The sequence below is a fragment of the Chiloscyllium plagiosum genome, unplaced genomic scaffold (assembly GCF_037043375.1).
Source record: "Chiloscyllium plagiosum isolate Xiang-an unplaced genomic scaffold, Cpla_swu_hap1 HiC_scaffold_23, whole genome shotgun sequence".
In the NCBI taxonomy this organism is placed as follows: Eukaryota; Metazoa; Chordata; class Chondrichthyes; order Orectolobiformes; family Hemiscylliidae; genus Chiloscyllium; species Chiloscyllium plagiosum.
The window spans coordinates 32,244,237-32,265,677 of NW_028270161.1; the positions used below are offsets into that span (position 1 = coordinate 32,244,237).

The following is a 21,441-nucleotide window of genomic DNA, read 5'->3' on the forward strand; positions in this document are numbered from 1 at the left end:
AGATCCCAAGTAAACCATGCTTTTGTCTTTCTCTGTATGGGCATTAATCACCATAGTGTTCAACAAAGATGTGTTTTGCATGAGTGACCATTTAGTAACCAAAACAGTCAGAGTAAAATGACTATAATCATGTCTCTCGGGCAGTATAGCCATAATTAAAGATATATATACTATACACAAAACATATATAAAGTGATATCATTCTTCTCTCCCACAGTTTCCTTCTCCATTATATTTGTGTTTTCCCAAAGTTTAGAAAATACTTGGTGAAGGTCCTGTTCTAATCTCTCCTGCTCATTTAAATTCAGGATGCACTCCACTCCTTTGGCTTTAACTCACTGTTTCTTAGCTGCGTCTTTGTTTGGGACTTGAATGGATTATGCCCAAAGCTAATGTTGATGAGCAAACTTTTCAAAGGAAGCTCACTGCACTGTAAAATCTTCTGGAGCTTTTTGTATGAATACAGTGCCTCATTGCACAACACTGAGACTGCTGTCACTGCATTTTTGCTCTTCAGATTGTAGTGAGTTTTCCTTTGAGACAAATATTTATTTTCTCAAAATAAACTGTCACATATAGCTAACAACTTTCTATTGTACCGAAAAGGAAAATGACTAAGGAAGACAACTATAAAGAAGATTTTAGCTATGATAAAATGTCTACATTGGAACGTGTAAAACAAAGTAATGGAAATTACACTGCGGACTTTAAATCCAGTGAACCTCAGCTAGATAGAAAATGTCATACTTGTTTTCATCACAGGGGATGGATCTACAATTTGATGATTGGGGTAAATTAGTTTTTTTTTATAAATGTAAATAATACTAACGAAAAACTATTGATTAGAAATCTCAAATTGATTCTCATTTGTAAGTTTGTTATTTTTTGTATACTTTACTGAGAAGAGTATATGTAACTGAGATACAAGTAGTGTATGAAGTTTTTAATGATCGAAATAGCATGTGAGACATCACAGATTAGACACGAACATTCACAACAAGTTAACTAACAAAAGGAAAGTCTTGTTGCAGGAAAAATTAAGCTTTTATTAGAGCTTAAAATTGAGCTTTTTAAAATTAGGCTTGTGTAGGAGATGAGTTATAAACTACCAGAGTGCTGTATATTTCTGAAATTAGCTTAGAATCTATAATCAGTGTGTATCTGGATGATATGAAGGTTAGAATAAGGTGGTACTGCATTATGCAAAAAACTAGTTTTTTAAAAAAATTATGTTACAGAGTTGTCTCCTGATTGCTGTTGGCTTTTCAGTTTATCTGGGAAACGTGTTTCCTGATGAAATGGACTACTTGCGTTGTGCAGCTGGTTCAGTAAGAACATTTTCAATGTGATTGTATTTAGTTGTTTTATTCTAATCCTGTGAAGTTGATAATACAATTTAGAGTTATCACAGCATTTTAAAGGTTGAAAGGATTTTGTGTAAATTTGAATTTTAACTACTTAACCCATTTTGCCAAATTTCATTCATAGGTGCTTTTTGAAATAATTTATTTTTCGAAATCAAATATTGCATCTTGTAATAATCATTATTATTTTAAATTAAGATATTGTAGTTTAGTATGAAAATTTTTATGCTAAGTATGATGAATGCTAATTCTGGGAAATTAAACTTTTTATCATTTTTTTCTGATCGAGTATTGTCGACAAGTTTTTTCTGATTGGGTGAATGTGCACTAAATTCAGCGCATTTTATTCTTCTCTCCATCTTCAAAATAAAACTCCCTTGTGTTATTTTTCTTCCTTTTTCTGCTCCTGCCATTCTTAAGGCTTCTGTACCAATAGCTCCTCCTATCTTACCATCTTGACTAACAGGAGCTGAGTTAAGACTGTGTTCAAAATACATTCCCGTTCGATCCTTTAAAATGGAGAAAGAGAATCAGAGAATGAGCCAGACGGAGAGAAAGCTAAGAGTGTTTTTAATTCTTCTAACTAGAGAACATTTTTATCTGAATAATACAAATAAATGATTGGATTATTGTCCAAACATAGCACTTCACTTAAATATTGCACAAAATAATTGTTCTGATCAAGTTTTTTCTCATACTTGTGACTTTACTGTAAATGTGATAATGCAATTGTTTTAATGCTATTGTCTTTGTCTTATTTTTAAAAGCTTGTTGTTTTTCCTCCTAGAGCATTCCTGCAGCAGTTGTGAGTTTTGCCATAGCTAAAAGGAGAGTTAATGCAGTAGGTGTATCATTATGAGTTATACATTATCATTGATATGTTTATATAGTTTAAACAATACAATTGCAGAACTTAAAAATACTTTTTTTTTAGATGCCACACTACCAGCTTCTTTTTATCTCAACATTTGCTATCACGACAACTTGTATGATTTGGTATGGGTGCAAGCTTGTCCTCAATCCAGCTGCGTTAAACGTAAGTTTACTTTTACTTTATGTTACTACTTGCTCCATTAATTTATTTTTTTTGTTGAAATGAAATTGTCACGTGACAATGATTAGGTGGTGCTATTTAATCAGAGGTAGAAAAATTCAAACAACCTTTATAACACGTCCTCTCTCATTTTCATAGAGGTGGGATTGGGATCAGGCTGTGGTACATACATGGGTTGTTCCCAGAGGTAGCAGACTACTTAATTAAAATGGGATTTTGTAATCCCTAGTGTGTAGAATCTAGAGTGTAGGAATTAGATCAGGTAAAAGCAGATTTGTTTTCAGGGCATTTATTTTGGATAGTCAGGGTATCTCTCTGTACAGCCATTGTATAGGGGTTCTAAGACACCTTGAGGGTGGAGGCAGGGATCCTATGGGATCAAGTATTCTATGAGGATGGGGATTAGGGATGCTTTGGGGAAGGGGATCAGGTGCGCTTTAGAACATAGAACAGTACAGCACAGTACAGGCTCTTTGGCCCTTGATGTTGTGCCATCCTTTTATCCTACTCTAAGATCAGACTAACGTATCTTCCATGTGCCTATCTTTTGTACAGTTACTGGAGAAGATTGTGCATCAATGGTAAATTAATCCTTTGCAACTGTTCAACTTGTCAACAGGCATTGACCTCTCAGCAAGTGTCACAAAATCTTTGAATGTGTGACCAAAAGCTGAACTGGATCAGCCATAAAAATACTATGACTACAATTCAGTATTGGAAAATAGGCATTGCTGGCTAGGCTAACATTTATTAATCATCTCTTGGGAAGCTGGTGGTATCTCCCTGCTTGAATTACTGCAGACCTTGGGATGTTGGGACACCCACAGTATTGTTTGGGGAGGGGACGGTGGAATGGTGGAGTTCCATGACTTTGACTCAATGACAGTGAAAGAATGGTGATATTTCCAAGTCAGGATGGTGAGTGTCTTGGAGGGGAACATGAGGGTGGTGGTGCTTCCATGTATTTGCTGCCCATTTTCTTTTCGGTGACAGAGGTTGCAGATTGGAAGGTACTTGGTACTCTGAGGAGCTTGTGTGAATTGTTATAGAGGGTACACGCTACTATCACTATGCATCAATGGTGAAGGGGTTGCATGTTCAGGAGATTAGATGGAGTGCTAATCAAGATTTTTCTTGGACCTATGTTAGGCTTTATTGAGTGTTGTGAAACACCATTCATATGTGCAATTAAATAAACAAAGCTGCAGGGTATTTAGTAGTACCTGGTTTTAAAAAAAAATATGATTTGTGCAGTGTAACTGATTTCCCAAATTATTGTTGACGCTATGAGGTGTCTATTGACTAAAGGTTATAAAGTACTTGAGAGAGATGCTTACCCATTGTCAACTGTTTGTTTAAATAAATTATTATTTAAGTAAAGTGCTTATCAGAACTTTTTTTCTTGCTATTTTCACTATCCTGGATGTTTGATTTTCAATGAGAATATTTTTAGAGACATTACTATTAGGCTGGTAACTTTATTTTATGTCCTGATGATAGTAGGTGAGTTGATATGGTGACGTAAGGACAAAGGGTGGTGGGTGGGAGATGAATTGTAATTGTTAGCACAAGGGTTTTAATTTGGCCATGGACATAATTAGGGGCATAGGGATGGGTAGATGGATATAGAGTGACACTGTAGGTATGAGAGCCTTGAGGAATAAGGCAAATGAGCGTGGGTTGGCACAGGATTATGATGGACCAAGGGGTTGGATGCAGGGACTTAGGTTAGCAAGGGCCATGTGGGAGGGATAATTGGGTCTAGAATAGCATGGGCATATGAAGGGCAATGTGGGATAGGCAGATGAGCATGGAATGACACAGGAAGTATGATGGGTCTTGGGTGAGACCTCAGAGATACAGGTTGCCACGGATAGGGGTAGAAAATGAGGGGGTAAGAGCAGGAGGAATGTTTTCTGTTTAAACCTTTATTTTTATACTCTGCATACAGCACAGGTGTCTTCCTAGTTTGCCTGACCCAACACCCAAACCAGCCTGTATCCGTGGATCTAAACTCCACAAGGCGGGCAGCCAATTGTAAATTTGGGATCACCTACTCCTTATATAAATTCCCATATTCAAAGAGCTTGCCGGTTTCATAAAATGGGATGACCTGTGTTAGCAATTCTTTAAAGTTATTTATAGTTAATGAAGCAAAAGTGTACTGCTACAAATTTAGCATTGGCAGTAACTGCTGAAGGTGGAAACAAAGAGGAACCAAAGCTGTATTGATCCTCTGGATGTGCTAACATGTAGCGATCTAATGCTTAGAGGTGATAAGGATTTTCCTCTGTGGAACTGAGGAAAGTCCTCTGTTCAGACGCACTTTCAGAAATGCATAGGCATAGGTGCCCAAATTAGTCAATGCCATTTTCTATGCCTAAATGAGGTGGAAACAAATGAGGAAGAACTGTTCTGACTCACTGGTTTTTCTGATGTACAAAGCTTCCATAGTGTTGCATTGACATGTCAGCCTTCTGATTCACAAGTATGAGTAATTCAAAAAAAAAGCTCATCATCTTTACCATGGGTACTAGTCCATTTCTGTGATGTATTTAAAGCACATTTGAAATAAAATCAATTTTTTTTATCGTATGCATGCAATTTGTATAAGGTGCAATGCCCTTTATTCCAGTTTGTGCTGAATGCCTTCCATTACAGAGCATATTTTTCTAACTTCCTATTAAGAGAAGGAAATGTGAAAGATGGCAGTTTGATATCTAAGATTGCAATTGTTCCAGTGTCCCCTCATCATGAACTGACACTGTAACTAATAATACAACATATATTGCTATGTTATATCTGTGGACCTAGAATGTTTGTGCTTGTGTAATTCATGTAGTTTTCCAAAGCTCTTTTATGTTATGAGGTTACTGTCTTGTGTAATTATATGTGTTTTTATAGTTCTTACTTAAAAGACAGTGCAAGCCTCAAACTGTGTGCTCACATTGTCAGAGGTCTCTGTTTGTGAAAGAGTGTTGTTGAAGGCTTTAACTCAAGAATTTTAGAATCCCTGCAGTGTGGAAGCATGCCATTTGGTCATCGAGTCCACACCAACCCGCCAAAGAGCATCCCTCCCAGATTCACCTTCCTACCCTACTCCTGTAACCCTGCATTTCCCATGGCCAGTCCCCCTAGCCTGCACATCCCTAGACAGTATAGGCAATTTAGCATGGCCAATCCACCTAACCTGCACATCTTTGGACTGTGGGAGGAAACAGGAGCACCCAGTGGAAACTCAGACAAGGGGAGAATATGCAAACTCTACACAGATAGTCACCAAAGGGTGGAATTGAACCTGGATCCTGCGTGCTGTTAGGCAGCAATGCTAGTCATCGTGCCACCTTTAAATTCTGCCATCAAGGGATTCGGACCCTGGACTGTGGAATATAATTTGAGTCTCTGGATTAACAGCCTAGTGATGATATGATGAGGCTAGGACCTCCCCCAAAAATAGGACATATTCTTGTGAAGCATAGATAGTGAAAGGTAATCTCCTCAGCCATGTCTAGGTGGATGCATCGTGGTTCATAAAAGCGAAAAGTGATCATCTCTGAGCAGAATAAAGGCAGTATTAATCCTACAGCTGATCAATTCTATCAATAATATAAGCAGTGCCAGACATATGATACAGTTGTTCTTGCCAAGTATGGCATCAAACTATCTGCTGATCAGCTCCACAGATGTATGCAGACAGTACATTAGTGTTTGGAATAGAAAATTCAGCACACACTTCCTATTGTAATTAATTGTGTAGATACAACAGTATGTATGCAGATATTCTAGAGCAGGGGACAACCAGACTATATTGACTGTTGACCACCCTGGCATGTCTTCTTTATGCATTCTCACTTGATATCAGAATCAGGGAAGCAAACTACAGCAGGCTCAATGGAACACCTTATTTTTGTCATCAGGTCTGTCTGGAGATAGGTCTGGGGAATAAACCTACTCAAATGTTAGCACTTGCCAAAGGGAGATGTGCACATCTGTATGTAGTTGTGGGATTGCAGGTAGCAGCAAGCTGTTATAGAGTTGGGTTTTGTATTTGTGAGTTACTGGGCACAAGTGGGTTCTAGCCGGACCAAGGGAAAGATAATTTGTGTGCCAGCTCCCTGGAGGGGGAGCTCACAGATGGGTTCTGCTGCAGAGAACTTAGATGAGGACTTTGATGGGGCAGCAGGCAGGAAAATGCTGATGAGGCTACACATAGACTAGCCTACCAGACAGCCTCCTGTCATTGTCAACAAACATGGAGAACTCTAACTCCAAGCAAATGTGTGAATAATTTAGCAACTCCTCTGTCCTCACTTTGAGCATAGATAAACTACCTGCTTAACTCAATAATTCACCACCATATCTCAACAATTACTCCAAAGTACTTCCAATGACCTACAACAGCGGAAAATAATGGAAGTGAATGTCTCCTCTTTAAATAAATCCAGCTGGTGGGTCCTTCTGGCAGCTTTTTGAATGTTCTTTGGGAGAATGACAAGTAAATACTTTGGACATGATCCAAACTTGTAAAACCTGTGCCAAATCAAACTGGTACAGTTGTTTTATTTCATGATCTGGCCTTATGGGAAATTTTTGGCAAACATACAGCATGTTTGAGCCAATACCCTTCCCAGCATAGGGGACTGTGCCTGATGTGGCCTGATGCACTGTGTTCCGCATGCAGAGAGTCACCGGCTTTCATTGCAACTGGGTGTGAACTTCACGCCCTATAAGATTGACATTTGTGAGGTGGAAAGTTTAATTGTGGCTAGCAATGGTTTGGGCTTCCAAATTTAGAATGGTAAAGGCTCTTAATGTAGACTAGTTATGGTTAATTTGAGATTCAGGAAGGATAGTTGAGAGGACTCATTCAGAGATTTTATCCAAGATGGCTGTGCAATTTCACAGGAGCCAAGAAACCATTGTTCCAATTCCTATGTGGATCAGGACAATTGCTTCTGTTGTGCAGATGCTACGTAAGCTCGATGTTATCATAAAATATTTCTAGTGCCGAATAATTTAGGAAGTCTGACATTTTATTAATTTCGTTTGGTGTGAAGACCCAAGGCAAACAGGTCATTGAGTATTTGGTACTGCATTGCTGGTTGAGTCCATTTATCAGGAAATAAGATCAGGGACAGGTTAAAGACCATTTCACTCAAAGGGCAGAATGGTCTAGTATTGTTTTTATTATACGCAGCTCCCTGTCCTTTTCTCCATCAGGTTTGACTGATGATGTTATTAAAACAAGGTTTCCAGATGGAGTAATTTTCAAATGAACTGAAGGTTTCTGTTCATTAAGCATACATCACCAATTCGACAAATTGATAATTGCACAATGGTAGCATGACTGTTGTACGTTAAGGCATCATTCCCAATAAGGCTTGCTCTCTTATTGCTCTATTTCTGAATTTATTGCTGGACTTTTTATTTCCTTATTTTTCTATTTTATCTTTCCTGAGAATTTGTACTTTAGAGTCTGTACTTAGGTACCTTGCTACCTGAGATGATGCCTTAAGTGGTAACTTGTAAACTTTTCACTGTATTCACATGAGTGTGTGACAATAAAGCTAATTCTAATTCTAATTCTACTTTGATGGAGAAAGCAAAATGAAAAAGATAAGGCTTATCTGACTGGTATGTCTTTGTTCTTATAATGAACCTTTACACACAAAATCCCATCCAATTATTGCAGTAAGATTGTTTGGAATGTTAGTGATGCAGAGTTCATTGGCTGTATTAAGTTCATCTTCAGAAACAGCATTGTGTGTGAAGTATATGTGGTTTCCCCAAAACCTGCCAAATTAGGTTGCATTCCATTTTGTAAAACATATATGATTCAAATCATTTGAAAAATAAAATCTTTTATTGCTTGAGTACTGATTCTTCTTTATGATGTTGATTTCAGGCTAAGTACACGTTCTTGTTCACATTCGATAATCAAATGTGTGTATTTTAAAATTTACATTTTTCACAGATAAACTTTAATCTTGTTTTGCTTGTACTTCTGGAAATACTCATGGCAAGTAAAGTTATACTATCGGCAAGATCTGACACTGAATGCTGCAAGAGAAAGAAAGTGAGTATTCCAATTTCAAATCTCCAAGTTACAAAATTTCATATTTTAAAATGTAGTAGAGACTTTCAATATTTGACTATTGTTCAACTGTAAAATTCAAAATCCTATTCTAGCATCTTTATGTGGATTTAACTTACACATTATATTTGAAATACATTAACAGTTTTGTTCTTGTCTTTGTACATATATGCATGCTGTATACAATATTATGGAGGATAATGATGCTACTTTGCACTAAAGTTATAGATATGGTCTTTCTGTGACATCAAGATGTTTTCATTTAGTGTAAATACCTTGCCCTTTAATTTTAGGCTGATCTATCTTTTATAAAATATACCCGTAGGTCCAATCATATGATGCAACAGCTTTATTGTGCCATATAAAATTCCCATCTCGTATGCTGAAGTCCTATTCAGTAAGTAACTCTGATATAAGATCTATAGGGTTTAGCACTGATTGCTTTGTTAACAGTAACTATTTAGAAAATTTAATTTTAGAAGTAATTGATGAGTCACTGGAGCTACAAATATGCTGTATGTCCAACATTCTTCTATTTTCATTTGTCATATTTGTAGCACCATTTCTTACCAGAACTGTAGGGGTGTGACAAGTGCATGTGCTTATACACTGGTTGTTGGAGGATGAGGAAACGAGGCAAGAGTTTGAGTTTATATCTATAGATGAGGGTAGACAATCAAAGTGTTCCTAGACTTCTGCCGATGAATCTTTAAAGGGACTATTAAAATACGCATAACAGTGAGGTAGTTATTAATGGTTTTGACTTTCCTAAACCACAGTATTACATAGAAACTACATCACAGAAACTGTTCGTTTGGTCCAGCAGGTCTATATTGGTGTTTACATTCTGCTTAAGGCTCCTCCTCACAAGACCTTAAGAAGTCAAAGCGAGAGGAGACCTTTTTGCCATTTGGTCCATCAAGACTGCTGTGCCAATCAACGAGATCATTGTTGATCTGGTTGTGACTCTAACCCACTTCCATACTTGTCTCCCATAACTCTTGACTCCCTTGATGACCTCAACCTGTTTAATTCTACCTTGTATATATCAATGACCCAATTTTCATTATTGTATGTGAAAAAGAAATTCAATGACTAACACCCTCTGAAGATGATTTTTTTTTTAACCTCCCAACGCTATCTTCATTGGGAGACCTGTGCTCATCTTAAATACCTACCATGGCCATTTTCCACTGATGATCTAGGTCTCCAACAACCCTTTCTGGGTCCTACAAGACTTTAGACTTAAAGACCTATAAATTCAGCTCCATTGGCTTTTCAGTTTAGAGTTGTCTACAATCCCAGCACTGAATACCTATCCTGGTGTCACACTGGAACAAATGAGCCTCTGGCCCTTTGAATCATTGGTAGCTCTCAGAGGTGGTGCCTCCTTTCCAGTGGTGGCAGGAAAACTCCTCAAATAAAAAAGTAGCTGACGGTCATAAAATGGCAGTGAGCCTCACCACCAGCTTTAATATTGGACGACTTTCCAGATTAAAATTCAGCTCAAGGTTGAATATTCTTCCCAGACTTCTTAAAGTTAAAAATCACACAACACCAGGTTATGGTCCAACAGGTTTATTTGGAAGTAATAGCTTTTGGAGTACTGCTCCTTCATCAGGTAGTTAGCTTCTTGCCACTAGCTACCTGACGAAGCAACAGCACTCCAAAAGCTTGTCTTTCAAATAAACCTGTTGGACTATAATCTGGTTTTGTTTCCCACCCCAGTCCAACACTGGCACCTCTGCATCATGGCTACACTTTTTAAAATGATTCCTTCTGATTTTTTTTTCCTGCTTTGTTGGTGCCTATCTTATACGAAATGACCATATGTCCCAGCCTCAATCACAACTATAAACTGTGAGTGAATTTTAATCCTCCCCCAAGCTGGTTTGTGGTTAGGGATGGGAGGATGCCTGATGGGTTTACCACTGCCTTCCTGCCTCCGCTGCATGTTAATTTTGGAGGAGGTTCATGGATGGCCTTCCTGCCCTGACACCATTTGAGGCCCTTAAGTGAATAATTAATGCAATTGCCAAATGGGAAGCATAACAGCTCCCAGTTGGGAGTTCTCATTCAAAGGCATTCAGTCCCTGATTAAAGAGCCTTGCATCCTGCTGCATGCCTGGCTCCCTTTGTCTTTCCGCAGCTGACTGGTTTCCTGAGACCTGGGACAAAGGGCCAGCTGCAGTTAAACCTGGAAGGCTTCACTGACATGGTTATAGTACCAGTCCATTTTTTGTTAGTGGGTTGGCTATCTGCTCCTTGTCGCGCTCAAATAAAGGTTAGCAGTCGGCAGGCTGGAGCTGGCTTTCTGGCACACCTTTAGGTAACTTAACTGTATACTCACAATCAAACCCATCCTCTGGTTAAAACTCCCTTTCCCCACCCTGTCCTGTGATATGATAGATATGGTTCATTGTGGATTCATATTGGGAAGCAGAATTTGCAAAACCAATGTCCTTTTATCTTGGTAATTATTCTTCCTTGATCGCCACCTTTTAATAAGTGACTCAGAAATTCTAAGAAATTGCACTTGAGTCCAGTTCTTTGAACCTTCAGAAAATCTAAAATCACTCATCTATATTAATAACCTGTTGTACACTTCCTAATTGATCTTGCACAATAATCAAATTTGTGATGCAGGTTGATTTAAATCAGGACTACACTACCTCCGTAATTCATTTAACATTTTGATGATACATTTACCAGATTAATATTCGTGTTTTGCATTTATGCATGAGAGAAATTGTGCGAAATGAGCTGATAATCATGTAAAAGAAATTCATAATTTACTTCTTTCAACTTAATCTCAGGATGAAACTCATTTGAACTGAATGCAGTTATGCAAGATGAGCTCAGCATTGAAATTGTCTAACATACATATTCAGCTGGAGGGAGTTTATGGATAAAATATTTGATCATTGCCGATCTCTGGCACCAACTTGTATAAATGTTCTAAGATCCTTTTTAAACCAATAGATGATTGATGTAAAACAAGAAAATAAATGGTTGTGAACTGTTAACATTTCTGACTTTTCAGTAACATGCAAAACTTCCAGCCTTTAGCTGTAGCTAGCTTGGTGACATTGCATGATACTATTTTTAAAAACTGTTCAACCAGTGTTCAGTCAAATCATACCTAAACAATATTTGTTTTGAATGTTTGCAGGTTGTTGAAGTGATTGTGGCAATTTGTGCAGTTTTTGGTGGAATTATTGCCCTGAACATGGGTGCTCTGGTTCCAGGTCCTTACCTATCAGTGACATTCTTTTGGATTTTGGCTGCAGTAAGTGAATGTAAAATTTAACAACAGTTTGTGGGAAATTTGCATTGTCATAATCAACTCCACTTGTTATTGTAAAACTTGGGTATGACTCTGAACAAGCAAAGCTTTTGTTTTAAATCCATCTAATAAAAAAATGTAAGTTTGTAGCAATTCACTCAGCTTTGCATCAGTCAAAACATTTCCTTTTTCTGAATGGATTAGTCCAGGTATTTATGTTGGAGAAAGTGCGGACTGCAGATGCTGGAGTTCAGAATTAAGAGTGTGGTGCTGGAAAAGCACAGCAGGTCAGACAGCATCCGAGGAGCAGGGGGATCAATGTTTTGGGCAAAAGCCCTTCATCAGGAATGAGGGGCTGACCTTTTCTATTAACTCTATGACTCTATTAACACATTTATATGGAAGGGCAACATTCATATTTTGTGGTAATTGAGGTAATAGGGTCACAATTTAAAAGGATTACATAACTTTTTTTAAATTGGTCTCGGTGTGACATTAATTTGAGGTGGGTACAATTTATGTAGGATTGAGCTAGCGGAAATTCAATTCCTTGAACCTGCTCCGCCATTTAATATGATCACACCCTCAACACTACTTTCCTGCCTGCTCACCATTACCCTTTAATCAATTTCTAATTTGGAAACTTTATTTCTTCCTTAAATTTCAGCATCCTGGTGTCCATTGAACAATGGGGTAGTGAATTCCACAGATGCCTAACCGTTTGAAAGAAATAATTTCACTTAATTTGTGTTTAGATCTGCCATCCTTTCCCCTAACATCTCTTTCTAGATTGCTCCACAAGGGAAATTATTCTTTCTATGTCTACATTGTAAATACCCTTTAGCATCTTATGCACTTCAATTGGATCCCTCATCCCTCTAAACTCTAGTGAATATCAACCTAAACTGATAAATCTCTCTTCATAAGCAAGCCTTTCGTTTCTGAGTGCTGTAATTGTCTGATAGATGCCTTAAATTTGAAGGCATATTTAGGTAAATATTTGATTGTTGTAAAAATCTAAAATAAGGTACATTGTTTTACAAAAGTGCAGACTGGAATATGGTGCGATGAGAATTTATGCAAAAACATCTGAAGTTCCCTCTGCATGTTCAGATACAAAGGTTCTTTTGAATCTGTTTGATTCAGTTCCATTCCCAAATTTGAAAACAAAGTTGAAATGTTAGTGAACTGTCTGCTATTCTTTATGGAGTAGAACCTAGCATTGACAGCCAAACTTTTTTTTTTCCCTAGCTATCACTTGGGCCAAAATAGATCCTTGATTAACTTTTATATTTTCCCTAAACTGTATTATATCGGTCTATTGTAAAGTTGGTAGCCATTCAACACAGTTATACTCCAATTTCCATCAGATATCATCCTCATTTTTTGGATTGTTTTAACATACTTCCATTTATATGTCGATTGATACACAAGTAAGCTTCACTTGGCTTTAAAAAAAATCATATCACTGGTATTTTATCTGCTATTTCACATTATATCTACTAAAAGGAACTGCCATTGGTTAGATTTGTTATTTCTCGAAAGAATAATTTTTTATGTATTGAGCCTTCAGCCATTTCATGACCTATTGTATAAATTTTTGATTGGTAGAGAGAAAAAGAGAATATTGCTTCAATTAATCAATGTTATACTTATGCCCCTGTGGCCAAAGTAAAAAGTCAGAGAGTCATGCAGCCCAGACATACACCCCATCCACCACGTCCACACCGACCAGGTATCCTAAACTAAACTTGTGCCATTTGCCCGCATTTGGCCAATATTCCCCCAAACCTTTTCTATTCATATACTTGTCCAAATGCCCTTTATATGTTGTAACTGTAACCACTTCCTCTGGCAGCACATTCCAGACATCGTGTGAAAAAGGTGTCCCTTCGGTCCCTTTTCAGTCTTTACCCTCTCACCTTACACCTATGACCTCTAATTCTGGACTCCCCTGTCTTGGAAAATGTCCTTGGCTATTCACCTTACCTATGCCCCTTTTGATTTTATAAACCTCTCTAAGGACACCCCTCAGCCTCTGACACTCCAGGGTAACTCAACCCCTCCAGTCGCTTAGAACAAGGTTTCGTATACTGCATTGAAAGGGAAGAGCAGATCCATGAACTGAATTCCTTGAAGGAATAGTGCTTTTATCTTGTTCAGCACCCTGCTTCCTGTAAACCCCACCATTCAATCAATAACTGCTTTAAGGAGGAAATTCAACTTTCAATAACTGATCACTTTTACTAACTGAAACCTTTCTAAAATGGGATAAATGGGTTTCAAGTACACTATTTCTGAATTTCTCTTTTTCAAATAGGACTTAACATAACTTTCTTAACTATTGTTTTGTCCTTCAGTGTTTTCCTGGTGCTATTGCGAGTCATGTGGCAGCAGAATATCCCAGCAAGTTCTTGGTATGTAACTTAACAAATGTGATTAATTTCTATTATTTCAAATTTTCTATGCGATCACTTTTGTAATCAAGACATTTTGTCTGCTGCAATGCATTGTCTGCTATGCTGATTGTCAAGTAACACAAGCTGGGAGCCAAGATCGAGGACGCACTAGGGTGGGTCTCAAAATTTGCAGTGATACCTAGCTTGCATAGTTAGATCTGAGGCACATGTGATATTAAGTCTTGGAGCTCAACACCACTGAGATAAAATGTTGCAAAGAGTAATTGGCAGCTTACTGGTGAAATTTAATGCAAGATCAGGCCTTTGGAAAGCCAATAACAGCTATCAGAAAAGTGAGTAAAGGAGACTGGAAATAGTTGGAGGATTGGGATGTTGACCTGGTGAGTAGTATGTTGAGAAGGTCAATTACTCTTTGTTATATTCCATGTTCCAAATTTGCTTTGGGATATTCCAAGACTCAATTTCTTATATTTTTATTTGTTTGATTTTAAGGTTCATTTGTTAGATTATAGTGCAATAGTTAGCCTCACTGTCATTTAGAGAATAGCTGTAACTGAGAAATGGAACTTGTTTTCCAATTAGCAGGAACTATGACTCAGTAAAAATGCAGTCATCTCAAATTATGTGAGCAAATTAATTGAAAGCAAATCATCAATTTAAATAATGTCTTCCAAAGTCAAATAATTGAAAAGTATGATTCACATTTATAGTCTTCAAAAAAAAGTACAAATCCATGAAACAGGAACAGTTGTAGGCCAATCAGCCCTTGCTCCATCACTCAAGGTCAGGGTTGATCAGATTATTACCTCAAATCCACATTCCCATTGACCCCGATGACATTTCAACCTTTAGCTTAACAAGAATCTATTTATCTATGTCAAAAATATTCAAGAACTTAGCTTCCACTATCTTTTTACGTAGTGTATTCCAGAGACTCATGACACTCTTTGAGGGAAAAAAAACCTAATATCTGTTTTAAATGGCTGACCACTACATTTTATACAGTGACTGCTTAGTTCCAGTTTCTCTCATATGAGGTAGCATCCTCATTTTAATAACCCTACTGATCTATCTATTTCAATCAAGTTGTATCTTACTCTTCTGTGCTCCAGCAGATATAAGTCTAGCACATATAACCTTTCCTAATAAGACAATCTGCCCATTCCAGGTATTAATCTCATAAACTTTCTCTGAACTGCCCTTCAGTGCATTTACATCCTTCTCAATGTAGGAGTGGCATGGTTGCTCAGTAGTTAGCACTGCTGCCTCACAGCGCCAGGGACCCATTTAGATAATATGTTTCTTTTTTGATTCTTCAAGCTAAAGTGAACAATTTCACATTTTCCCACATTATACGCCATTTGACAATGTAACCTCCTCATGTCCTCTATACAACGTATTTTCTTAACTATCTTTGTGTCATCAGCAAATTTGGTAACAATGGCAAATGTCATGGAAATGAAAAAAAATTAACAAACGGTAATTTGAAGTATTATGGTTTACCTTTTAAAAGTAATTGTTAATGCTCAATGTAGTATTTTTAGATCTGGCCCTTCATAGAACTATTATTCTAATATTTTACACAAGACTTCCTTTTGTAAATGACTATGCCAATCACATGGATCTCAATAGTCATATACTGTTTGGAAAATCAGTGCTTCTAATACATTTGATCATTGATGTATATGTGAAAGATAAATTACAATTGCATTAGTGTGATGAGCTATACCATAAATATATTATAGTATATTTCAGTGTATCCCATGCAAAACTTGCTTCACATATGAGGTAGATATTGGATTTTTATTTTGTGAATATTATCTTCTCTGAGTACAGACAAGTCTTTTTACTGTTGTTGCTCAGATTGAAGTCCTAATTGCTATAAGCAGCGTCACAGCTCCAATGCTATTTACAGCCTGTGGATATCTATCCTTCAGCATTATGAAGTTTGTTAATATCTTTCGACAAAGTTCAACAAGTTTACGTGTAAGTATGTCAGCTGAGGAAAAAAAGTCTTCATTTTTAGTTATCTGTTTCTAATGCAATTCATTCTAGCCACATTTATAAATATTAAGAACATTGCTAAGTAAGATGGAGCTAACTAATGCCTGCTGTTAGTTATTGCCACATTGATATTAGGTTTGAACGAAATGTTGCTACCCTTTGAGTGCACTTAAATATTGTTGGTTCCATAAGTACAGTTTCTCTGGTCATCTGCCATTGGACTTGAAACGGACATTAATATTAAACTTTAGAGTAGCAGACTCGAAAGTAAAGATAATGTAAACTTAGCTTGGACAATAACATTTTACAATAGTGTTTCATTTCCAAAGCAAGGAATTGGAATAATGTTATGTTGCTGGATATTTACTTTTGGTTTATTTGATATGACTAACAGTCATAAGTTGAAAGGTTTGGTGACGTTATGAGACTAAATTTGTTTTAGTCTTCTGGATTAAACCCTTCATGTATATAAAATGAAGCATCCCTCCTAATTACTTGGTAATACACAACATTCTTCTTCAGGATATCAATGTACTTGTATGTACTTATGGGTATTTTCTGTTATAATAGAGACATAAAGATTTTGTTTTATGATCAGATCCTTGCCTAGGTTTGTGAAAAGAATGAGTTGATATTGCCTTTAGTGAATACGGGACCAGAGCCATAAAAAAAAAATTCATTTACATGCTTTGTCAACTTAGTTGCCTTGCTAGGAGTAGTAACTTAAGAATGCAGGCTGTATTGAATGGAAAGTTAATGAAATGTATGTTTAAATTCCGCTGGCAGATGTAAAACTCGGCTGTGCCAAACAGTTTCAATCTGATTGGGTGACTTTCTAGTTCCCCCAGTTCTTGTTTGTCTTTTTGGTCGTCTCTTTCTTCGTCTACAAGTGACTTACTAACAATACTACAGGATGAATAATGGAATGTGTCCACAAATAACTCACATTATATATCAGCTGGGGCAATGCACTTATTTCTAAATCACAAGTTAATATTTAAAGTCCATAAAATGTGGGAGCAGAATTAAACCATTTGACCCATTGAGTCTGTTCCACCATTCAACCAGGGCTGATATGTTTCTCAACCCAGTTCTCCTGCCTTCTCCCCATATCCAAAGACATCAGCTACTCCTCCTTGGGGAATTGCAGCTTGGTCTCCTAAGTGATAGATGGGTCACTAACCACGATACTAACGAAGAATTGCTGCTCCATTTTTTTTCCCTGAACAACAATCCTTCCCCCACCCCGCTCCTTTGTTAATCAAATTGCTTCCTATCTTGGGCATCTGTTGCAGATGCAGTGGTTGCTCTCTAGCATCTAACAAAGGTAAGCTATCAAAGTATCAGCAAGCTATTTGACTGCAGCCATCTACAGGAAAGACAAATGGTGTTCTCATTCAATATTCACAAGTGTACAGAGATCTTTCAACAGTAATGGGAACTAAAATTCCTGATCTGCGTATATCTCTGCAACCCAAAGGCGACCCCAGTTAAGATCAATTAATTCAATACATATTGGATTTAATCTGATCTCCATGGTCTAACACTCAGTAGAAAAAAACCTAGCAGAGCCAATGAGGGAATTACTTTCTTTATGGTAACTTAAATACTCCTTAAGAAGGGGATTACCTAGATAAATTATAAAGCTCATCTGACATACTATTGAAAGTTTAGAATGGTTTCCATTTTTTTTAATTAATAGCAAAACCACAGTTATACTATATATTCTTAAGGGTACAAAGTTTGGGAGAAAACTTTGTACCCTTAAGAAAGTACCCTTAAAAAAAAAGAAAAAAAAAATCCCATGCAAGGACTACACAAAACACTACATAGGACAAACAGGAAGACAGCTAACGATCCGCATCCATGAACACCAACTAGCCACGAAACGACATGACCAGCTTTCCTTAGTATCCACGTACGCAGAGGACAAGCAACATGAGTTCGACTGGGACAACACTATTATTATAGGACAAGCCAAACAGAGAACAGCCACGGAATTCCTAGACGCATGGCACTCATCCACAGATTCAATCAATAAGCACTTCGACCTGGACCCAATATACTGGCCACTGCAGCGGACAGCTGGAACTGACAACCGGAAGCGGCAGATACAAATCACTATAAATGCCAGAGGAAACATCACAGAAGTGCTTCACAGGAGGCTCCCAAGCACTGAGGATGTCACCTAGACAGGGGATGAAACGTCTGCAACACAAATTCCCAGCTCGGCGAACAGAACCACAACAACATTCTTAAGGGTAGATTATCTAGAGTTAAATGGTGCTTAACTGTAGTATTTATCTATTACACTTAATTTTAATCTGCAACTATGTTGCTGATTCTGAAGCATAATTTCTATAATAAAATTTCCTTCAAGTCTAACTCTCTCCAATTTTATTTCAGCAGTCTTATGACATACTGGTATTTGTTCTGATGCTTTTGTTGCTGGTTCAGTCCAGTCTCTCACTTGCCACAGTCATCCACTGCATGAGTTACAAGCTTCAAGTTAAATATTATGATTCAACATGGAATATGTCAAACCTCCAAAAGGAGAACTGTAAGACAATTGAGGCAAGTATACAACTGCGCATGCAAACACTTAATAAGTCAGGTCTAGCATTTTCCACTTCTTCACCTGCCTGCTCATGAAAGAAAGTCATAGTTTGTTAAATATTGGAGCAAAGAAATAAACTTAGCTTGTCTCCCCTAAATATTCAATCACTGTTTCTTTAATAAACTTTTTTTTGAGTGACATGTTGATTGGTAATTTTGTTATTAAGAGAAAACTTACTTTATTTACTTCATGAGCTGAAACTATTTTTAATATTACAGTCATCTTATTAGTTTCTGTGTTGACTAATTAATTAATATTACAATTAGATTGAAATGATTCTGTTCCTTATCTAGATACCCAAAGTCCCTACAAAGGACTTTGACAAAGACAAGGCATGGAAAGCTGTCATGGTACAGATGGTACAGTAGCAAGAACTGTTTCCTGGATCTGCCTGATATGTACATTTATTTATCAGTTGGTCAATTTAGAACGCTTCACATTATCCAACATTAAACTTTAGGTAAATAGTGTAAATAATCTCATTAATGAAATTAACTACGTTAACAAATGATTCAGTAACTTGAAAAAATGTCTTTCTTATAAATTAACCTTTCATATAAAAGCATTTTCCATAATATTGCCTTATTGACACTGAAACTACCATTCTTTTATAGAATTATTTTGGATTGTGTACCAGAACAACTGAAAATAAATAAGTTATATCAATTACAGAAGTTTGAATAAACATTAGCAAGTATGAGTTTTTGTTTATTGGAGTTTAAAATAAATAATAAAGTTTGACAACACCATAAATTAGAATGTAATATTTTAGCTCAATTGAGAACTGTTTTACAAAGTTAAAAATCACACAACACCAGGTTATAGTCGAATAGGTTTATTTGGAAGCTACATTTTTACAAAATGTTACTTGCTCATAAGGTGTGGCTGTCATTTGCAAGCTAACATTTAGAAATGTGTGATGAGCCATCTTTTTGAAGCATAGGAGTCCAGTTAGTGTAGATATTCTGACAGGTTAGGAAGTGAAGATAGAATAATGTATTTTCAAGTCATGGTGGTTATATGATGAATTTGTTGTACTAAATATTGTTTATTATTGAAGCTGAGGATTGCACTGTCTTTCTCTAATCTTGCTGCTCCATGGGGCAGAACATAAATTTAATTGTTTTACCCAGTTTCCAATCTGGTCAGTTGTTTGATTTCTCAATATTAAACATAGAATAAGAAGAACCAATAAACAGGCTTCTTTAATGGTTTAAAAATATTGGTTTATTGTAAAACAAAATATATTTATTTATGCAAAACTATTAACACAGTTTAGTAAGGATATTATTAAGCTGGAGAGGGATCAGAAGAGATTTACCAGGATGATGCTGGGTATGGAAGGTTTGAGTTATAAACAAAGGTTGGAACTTTTTTCACTGGAGTGTAGGAAATTGAGAGACAACCTGAACGAAGTTTATAAAATAATGTGGGAGTTTACGGTAGTTGTCTTTTTCCTAGGATGGTGGATTTCAAGAGCAGGAGGCACATTTTTGAGGAGAGAGATTTAAAGACATGAGGGGCAAATCTTTTAGAGGGTGGTTCATGGATGGAATAAACTTAACGAGGAAGTGGTGGATCCGGGTACATTACAACATTTAAAAGTACATGAATAGGAAAGGTTCAAGGGGTACGGACTAGGAGCAGGCAGGTGAGACTAGTTTAGCATGGACGAATTGGACTGTTGGGTCTGGTTCGGTGCTGTACTACTCTATGACTCTACATATGTTTGTCTCTCTAATAATCAAAAATACATGCACAAATACAAACATGTCAAGAAAAATAAAACAGCAAACAGATTTCACACTGTAAAAGTTCACTTTAAAAACACTTTTGGTCAATTTGTCTTAGTACTCGAAGGAAAAAAAAGGATAAGTTTTGCAATGATTAGACAACTATCGGTCTGAAATTCGGGCACACAAAGACGAATGTCTCTGAACATGTGGACTTGTCGCTGGGGACCTTTGCAGATAGTAATTTAATGTATAGTGATAAACGTTTCAGAGGCTTCTCATGCAAAAGCAGCTGGACCATGGCTGCAGGTACTGCACTGGACCCACAACAAGGGTTTTTGATTTACCAGAATGAGGAAATCTAAAATCCAAACAATCTCCAAGTAGAACATGCTCCCTCTCAGTTGTAAAAGGTCAGGTGCTTTCCCTGAAGTGAATTCAAGCAAATGAGACCATCAATTATCACCAACTTGAACTTTAACAAAAAAAACAATCAATGCATATCCATTAAATTATATTAAATATTGAATCTTCATAATAACATGGCTGCATCTGCCTTTTTTTTTATCAGATTGATAAGCTGTACCACCACAGTTCATGACAAGACTCATACTAATCAGGCTGTGTTGAGAGCGTGGTGCTGAAAAAGCATAGCAGGTCAGGCAGCATCCGAACAGCAGGAGAATTGACGTTTCGGGCATAAGCCCTTCATCAGGAATGAGGGGTTGGCTTAAGGAGGCTAAGGGATAAATGGGAGGGGGTGGGGCTAGGGGGAAGGTAGCTGGGAATACGATAGGTAGATGAAGGTGTGGGTGAAGGTGATAGGTAAGAGAGGAGGGTGGAGCAGATGGGTGGGAAGGAAGATGGAC

At 37.1% G+C, this 21,441-nt stretch overlaps 1 protein-coding gene across 2 annotated transcripts; it reads left to right on the plus strand.

Annotated features, from left to right (window-relative positions):
• The first annotated feature begins 433 nt into the window (after positions 1–433).
• mlc1 (modulator of VRAC current 1) lies at positions 434–19,539 on the plus strand. Of its 2 annotated transcripts, none has more exons than XM_043713731.2 (11): positions 434–790; positions 1,239–1,328; positions 2,152–2,205; positions 2,299–2,400; positions 8,393–8,494; positions 8,838–8,909; positions 11,685–11,801; positions 14,159–14,215; positions 16,082–16,204; positions 18,632–18,796; positions 19,133–19,539. In XM_043713731.2, the coding sequence occupies exons 1-11, from the start codon at positions 611–613 to the stop codon at positions 19,205–19,207; spliced, it is 1,137 nt and encodes a 378-aa protein (XP_043569666.1). In that variant the 5' UTR covers positions 434–610; the 3' UTR covers positions 19,208–19,539. The 2 variants fall into 2 exon arrangements, with proteins under 2 accessions (XP_043569666.1, XP_043569665.1); XM_043713730.2 differs by having other exon boundaries at positions 441–790; positions 18,629–18,796.
• Positions 19,540–21,441: the final 1,902 nt, after the last annotated feature.